This window comes from Diorhabda carinulata, chromosome X (assembly GCF_026250575.1).
Source record: "Diorhabda carinulata isolate Delta chromosome X, icDioCari1.1, whole genome shotgun sequence".
NCBI lineage: Eukaryota > Metazoa > Arthropoda > Insecta > Coleoptera > Chrysomelidae > Diorhabda > Diorhabda carinulata.
In genome coordinates this window covers 5,036,992-5,044,436 of record NC_079472.1, presented here as the reverse complement: position 1 = coordinate 5,044,436, position 7,445 = coordinate 5,036,992, and the positions used below count along the sequence as shown (strand labels likewise).

The 7,445-nt window shown below is 33.5% G+C and overlaps 1 protein-coding gene across 1 annotated transcript; it reads left to right on the top strand.

The window, feature by feature from the left end:
* The first annotated feature begins 914 nt into the window (after positions 1 to 914).
* Positions 915 to 6,635, top strand: LOC130901211 (mitochondrial import inner membrane translocase subunit TIM50-C-like). The gene is made up of 4 exons (XM_057812408.1): positions 915 to 991; positions 2,551 to 3,209; positions 5,797 to 5,948; positions 6,156 to 6,635. Exons 2-4 carry the CDS (start codon positions 2,720 to 2,722, stop codon positions 6,555 to 6,557), a joined length of 1,044 nt encoding a protein of 347 aa, XP_057668391.1. The 5' UTR covers positions 915 to 991; positions 2,551 to 2,719; the 3' UTR covers positions 6,558 to 6,635.
* Positions 6,636 to 7,445: the final 810 nt, after the last annotated feature.

Sequence of the window (7,445 nt, the reverse complement as noted above, 5' to 3'; positions counted from 1 at the left end):
TTACATAATGTGTCTCAATTATTTTTATAAACAGACTATAAGATTAGAAATACTAGAAATTGTATTCACTTATGTGCAGTTAAATATTAGATTTTTTTGCAATTTTGGGTGAAATGGCCATCCAAATACCAAAAGAGCATATCTTGTATTGTATTTATGAAGGTATAACAAAAAAATTAGTTTTTGAATACACAATACGGGTTTAACCCTTATTTCTTATAAACCAGATTGTCCACAATACTGTTATTACCGTTTTTTATAAATATTTCGGCCCGTTTGACATATGCCAAAGATATCGAACCCTTTTTTTCGATAGTACAATAAAACGATTTAAGAAAATGGTTTTAATAAGAAATTGAACGGTATATTTACCAGTCAATAAAAGGGCGTGTATAATGAAGGGTTTTTATATAATAGGCTTTAGTTCCGTCTGGATTTAAGTGGGTCAAACGTTGGTGTCTGTTCGTTTTGGTAATTTGTAACTTAATATATACTATATTAAATCTCAAGGAAATAGGTAAGTTCGTTATAAAAAAGTGCGTAAAAAAATCGAAAATTCATATATTTCATTAGAGCTTCAATATTCATTAGCTACAGCGCCTTCTAATGCGAACTTTGACAGTTGATATTGACCTTATTGTTGTAACTAGATCAGTCAAATTAACTGTCATTTATTATCAAGTATATTTTCACAAATAACTATAGATGAATATATTATTTCAAAAGTACCGCGAGATTCTCCCATTTTGTATAGTGATTAAATTTGATTCCATTGGTTTAGTAAGTGTTAAACCAATATCTGTATGTCGCAGAAACACAAAATTTGTTAAAAACTTCAAGACTGTTCGTGAGAGTATGCAAGAAAATACAAGAATATCGATTTCAACTTGGCAAGTTTATATAGGTCTGTACCCTCAACTTCGACCATAAAGAATTTCGCTGGACTTCAATACTGACTCTAATTTGAATAAAAGTCATATTTCATGGATGGGTACGTATGAAATCATACAAACTCATAGAATCTGGGATGATATCGATATAGATGAGATTTAAAACCATCGTATGCATTCTGAAACGATTATTCGATGTGCATTTTGAATTGGTGAGGTATTTCTTTGACAACAACATTGGCCAGGCCATAGCCGTTAACAATGACCGTTGTAAGTCGATGATTAACAATTTGTTTAGGTCTGATTTGGATGATATGGATACCAACAACAGGAGAGCGCTTTATGCAATATGAACTGGCCACCGAGATTGTGCGATACGACGCCGTTTGATTTTTTCTTGTGGGATTTTCATAAGGAGCAGATCTATTTGAATTATCCATGAACCTCAGCGGTACTTAGAAACAACTTAATCAATGCTACATACTAAATTCTTCTGATTTATACGCGGTAGATTTTGAAAAAAATATAGCTCACGTAACATTGGGCATTCTGTACAAGAGATTTTGGGACATGGTCATCAAAAACAACATAACCCATGCTATCTGTTAAATTTTGCCTGATTTATACGTAAGACACATGAAAAATAATGTATGCCTTACATAAAACCTTAAAGTGTATAAAAAAGCTCGATAACATATTTCACACACTCCGTTTTATTTAAATTCGACAACAGGAAGTGCTATTTGAAACATTCTATATAAATATTCACCTCTATGCTGAGCAATTATCAGAGATAGGCCAATGAAGAATCAAAAGATGGTAAACTCATCGCTAAGTTGCTCCATGCTCCAGTAAATATGTAAATTAGCCGGGTTTTCCTATCGAAGCTAGAAAAAACAAATGGTTAGGTTAGTATTTACTTCCTTTTTGGATGCAATATAATTTGACGCTTCTGCTCTTCTGGATATCAGATTCTCAGTTTCAATAGTGTGAAGCCTTATTTTACAATGCAATAGCACCATGATGTTTCTCCATTTTTCAACATCTTGTTTGTGGAAAACGTAAAATTGAACTTTTTCAACATTCACTTTCAATAACCGACGACATTTTTCACTATTATTTACTTCGCTAGAAGTTATAAATAGCAATAAAGGAGAACAAATTGACAAGAAACTGTTTATTGCAAATTTATCTACTGAACTAGTTTTATTTGACTTTATTACTAAAATCTACCATTCAATATGTCTATAACAAGATTTATTTGAGTTGATTGGTTTAAATATCGAAGGAATAGTACTTTAAACAAAGAAATGACAGTTATTCTAATATTAGTGGGACCGCAGAGTCATTGGTCAGCTCGTCGGGTATGTCAAAGTTGTGTCCAAGACATTGTGAGGTTCTTATGACTTGTTTCCTTCTAAATAATTGAATTTACATTCATCCGTGTTTAACAACTAGTCATCATGTGAATTGTTCATCAGAAATTAAGGGTTCATGTCATCTCTATAGGTAAATTGTCGTCGGGCTTTTATACCGGAACCAAAACGGAAGACAAAGGGTTAGATTAGGTTAGGTCTATTTATCAAGTCAAGAAGGTTCATATATTTATTGTCAGAACCATATGATTTTGAAAATAAGTAAATGCCATTACAAATTTTAGGTCTATCAACACACAAAGTACTTACTCTATTGGTTGTAATCTCGGAACTAGATTAAATATTTTATCATAAAACTAGTTAAACTACTAAAAATGGAATGGAACAATTTAGAAATAAATGTAACTCATTTCAAATTGATTTGTCACCGTATTACTCAATGAAGTTCGGAACATGGTGTCAAGATATTTGAAATGCCATTATTTTTCCCGATATAACTGTTTAAATCAGTGTAGGAAATTAATTAGATTCACCGAAGTAAACTCGTCAAACTTTATACATCGAAGAAAACAGAACTTTTCAACGGAAAATATCAAAAATACACAAAAATCCGATTTAACTTTGAACATTATAAAAATATTAACCACAGTGTTTAGTATATCCTTAACTTGCATTTGCACTTATGTGATTTATACATTCGGAAAACCCGAAGAAGATACGGACGGTAATCTAATTAAAGATGGTTTAGAAAAGAATCCAATCATTTTACAATATTTACTAAGAACTTATAGAGAAATATTATATATGAAGAAGCTAGTGCAACAACCATTAAGGGATAAACTATTACCTGATCCTTTAGGACCACCGTATTCGCAACCCAAGTATACGTTGGTGTTGGAGTTAACAGACGTTTTAGTTCATCCAGAGTGGACATATCATACAGGTTAGTGCAGATATAAAATGTTTAATACACCTAAATCGTTGAATTTTTACCTAAAATTGATATTTATAACGTACTTATACATCAAAACCTAGCTTAACCTAACCAAAAAAGTTTAGTTTCCTCAAGTCCACTCATTATCCCATTCAGTTTCTGATCTGGATGATGTATAATATTTTTTTGTTATATTTGCTACAAAAAATTTTCTATTCCTCATTTTTCGGACTTCTTATGTTTTTCTTGATAAATCGTATTGATTTTAGGTCTCTTTTGAAAGAAAATTAGTTTCAGAAGACAAGTAAAAAATTGGCGTTACTATCTATTCATTTATCAAAATATTTTTTTAAGGTTTATATACATACATCGTTGAATTTCTACCTATAATTAGGATTTGTAACATACTTAAACACAATATCTTAAACCAACCTATCCTAACAACAATGTTTAGTTTCCTCATCCACTCATTATCTCATCCACTTTCTTATCTGATGAACCTAACCTAACCCAACCAAAAACGTTTAGTTTCTTCATGTCCAGTCATTATCTCATTCAGTTTCTGATCTAGATGATGTATAATCTTTTATCTAGCTCTCCATTTTTCAGCCTTTTTGTGTTTTTTTTTTGATAAATCGTGTTGATTCTAGGTCTCTTATGAAAGAAAATTAGTTTCAGGAAACAGATAAATATTGACGTTACGATCTTTTTATCAAAATATTTTGATTAAGACCTGAATTACATTAAAATATTTTGACCGAAATACGAAGTCTGGCTATTAAATAGGTTTCATTATAAAAATTATTCTACATTTGAATGCTCCCCTTCAATATACTCCCCTCCCCTTGCCACACACTTTTCCATTAGTTATTTCCATTGATCGAAGCAGTTCTGGAAGTCTTTGGTAAACGCCTTTAGGAGCTCTGCCGTTTTTTGCTTTACCGCTTCCATTGACTCAAATCGGGTCCCTTTCAAAGTATATCTTTTTCTAACCTTTCTAACTTTTCAAGGAAATCTGAGCAGACCCGTTGACGTAAGAGCTTTTGGTCAGGATCAGATTTATTGACACCACCTTCACACAGACTTTTGTCATGTGCAATTACTCGGGTAAAATTCAACCGTTTCTTATCAGCGTTTAGAGCCTCGGTAATCATCAGGATGCTCATTCGACGATCTGCACGCACAATTTGGTTGATTTTAGTCACTGTTTCCGGAGTTGGAACAGTGATAGGGCGACCTGGACACTCGTCATCTTCAGTGCTCTCTCGGCCTTCACGAAAGTGCTTACCTCACTCAAAAACATGCGCACGACATAGATAATTGTCCCCATAGGCCTCGGTCGGAGTTTTTTTCAATTTAACGAGACATTTCAGACTCATACGTCGCTCCTGTTTTTCGTCACACATTGTTTTCGGCACGATAAAAAAATACGCTCGTTTCAAACCGCTACTGCACAAATACTATAATAGTGACGGAAACGTGTTTTGAGACATGCATAGATAAGATATCTAGGTACCCAACGCACTACTCGTTTTTACCCCACCCATCAAGAGCGCCCTCTAGGAACGCAGTCTCATTATTCAATAGCCAGACCTCGTATATTGAACCGTAAATTTATCTTGAAAATGTGATGTAAAATGTGAAAGACGTCATCCGAAAAGCGCCACGCGAAGTCGTCGAATTTTTGAAATTACATAGTAGCTGGATAGGGCCGGCCTAGGAAACCATTTTGCGAGCTTGTTCGTAAGACTATGAATTAGGAAATATATCCATAGAATCTGAAATTTCGTAATATATCCAAAAGTGGAAGTGAATATAGAGTGTTAAAAATATTTTTAACGCCGTGTTGTGATTATTATCTAAATATTAAAATGCATTTTGTTAGTGAAATTAGTCAATTTCAAAATCATCACTTTTAGCACACACATCATAAATAACTATAACTTTTGGATTTTGGTCTAGCGGTGTCATACACAACATAGATAAAAACCCTAAGATCCATAATCAGAGTAACTCACTGGGACAGAAAACGCAGTTCCGATGTTAAACTGGCCTATGAGCAGATAACAGATGTTGTTAGATGGGCACGGGGGGGAAGTCGGGAATGGAAGGCACTCGTCGGCGGAATGGAGAAGGATCGGTTGGAAAAAAATACTTCCAGGGAGAAATCAACCACCAGAAGATCAGCAGGCAGATCTCTAAAGAGATGGAGATGAAGAGATTGGAAAATGAAGGGCAAAACCCTGAAATAAGTGAGATAAAAAGAAGGAGAAGAAGAAAACAAAAATTCAATTTTGTAAACATCGATTCCAATTTAATTAATACTAATACTTTTGCATTATAATTATGAAAAAAGAATGGAACCATGATGAATTCTCTTTCTTTTTTGTTTTCTCGATGCCATTTCTAATTCTTCTAAATCAATCAAAATTGTTTAATTTTGAGTTATCAGAAGCAGCCATAACGTTTTAACGTGAAGTTCTTTCTCGACCGGGTCTAAAAGTTTTGACGCATACCGCTTTTTATAAAGAATTTAATTTGGTTACATATCCGCTCGTTTTCAGCTTTTTCGATATAGCAATACTTTATTTTTTAGGCTTGAGGTTCAAGAAACGACCTTTTTTGGCGTATTTTCTAGAAACAATGAAAGAATCATACGAGATAGTAATTTATACAGCTGAACAAGGAGTTACTGTTTTTCCCCTAATTGAAGCCATAGATCCGGAAAATATTATAGCTTATAAGTTGGTAATTTATCGTTTTTTGCAATTTGTCGTTTGTCACTTTCACTGAAAATGATTCTGAAATCACTGAGTGATTATTACGGTACAGTTATTTTGAATATAGCGATAAATCAACATAAACTTACAACAAAATGATATTTTTGATCCTCCAGACCAGGGTTTCTCAACTTTAGGTTGGACATTTGACATTTGAAAATTTTTCATTTTTAAGGTAAGAGACGCAACAAAATTCGTTGGCGGCTATTACATCAAACGTCTTGAAAATATCAACAGAGATTTAAGAAAAGTCATTTGTATAGATTGGAACCTCAACTGTGTCAGATTGAATTGTGCTAACTTACTAAAAGTCAAAAGATGGAATGGAAATGACGACGATACCGCTTTAGTAGATTTAGCGTCGTTGTTGAAAGCAATCGCAGACAACGGTATAGAAGATGTGCGAGAAGTTTTGATATACTATAGTAAGTATGACGACCCCGTTGGAGCGTTTAGAGAAAAAGAGAAGCGACTCATTGAAGAACTAGAGGCGCACGCAGCTGCGAATAGGAATAGACGTCGTGTACCTAGATTTTGGATAGCGAGATTGTTTAGTAAAAGACCCGTTCAATCCTAATTGTCGATTTATTTTGTTTTATAAGGAAGTGAATCCCTAATTTACTCACAATATTACAATAAAACATTTTTTCGTCGGTGGTAATCCTCGACTTACTCTGCATTTTCGTTTCTAAATTTATTCTCATTAAAATTTTCTTCGTCTTGTCTATACTAGATCACAGTACGATTTCAGATATGTTTTCTTTGCTAGTGAGCATATGTTAAGATTCGTGATACTAATTAGGATACTATCAGTTTCACCTGTATGTGTGTAACTGACTTTTCGGCTTAGATTTCGCCCTACTTGAAGCGATCAGGTTTGATCAAACTCTATACTTGTCAAAAACTGACGATGAAATAGTTTGACAAATTATTCTGCTTAGATTCATCAATTTCTTCTCATGTCCTGTACATGAAAGAAAAAAATAGAACTAGTGGTCGAGGTACGTAAGTACGCAGTCCCAAATTTACAAATCAAGATGCAACCATCAACATATCTATACTAAAGACGCATTTAAAATAAGAAACAAAAAAATACAGTTCAAGAGCACTTGGAGAGAGCTTTTAGAATTATACTAATGATTCAAAAAAAGGGTGGTTTACTTAGTACTGACGAGTGAAACTATGAAAATAAACACCGAGTCCTAAATTTCGATATCATCTTTTTGAACAAGTTGGATGAATAGGGAGAAGGAGTATGAAGGAAAAGGGAGACCTAGCCCGGACTAGGAATCTGCCAAGAATTATTTTCTTTTTAGTTTAATTATTGCTAAATACATGATTTTCGGTTTTTCAAACTACAATTTATTTTAGCAAACATTTTAATCTGGGTACGCCGTCTGCATATTCTACTGTACACCAGTGTGTTTTACATTTAAGTTCACGTCACGAACTATTCCGTATGTCA

Coding starts and splice junctions, on each gene's coding strand:
- LOC130901211 (XM_057812408.1), top strand. CDS start 2,720: ATGGTGTCAAGATATTTGAAATGCCATTATTTTTCCCGATATAACTGT. Junction 3,210..5,796: donor AGAGTGGACATATCATACAG/GTTAGTGCAGAT, acceptor TTTATTTTTTAG/GCTTGAGGTTCAAGAAACGA. Junction 5,949..6,155: donor ATATTATAGCTTATAAGTTG/GTAATTTATCGT, acceptor TTCATTTTTAAG/GTAAGAGACGCAACAAAATT.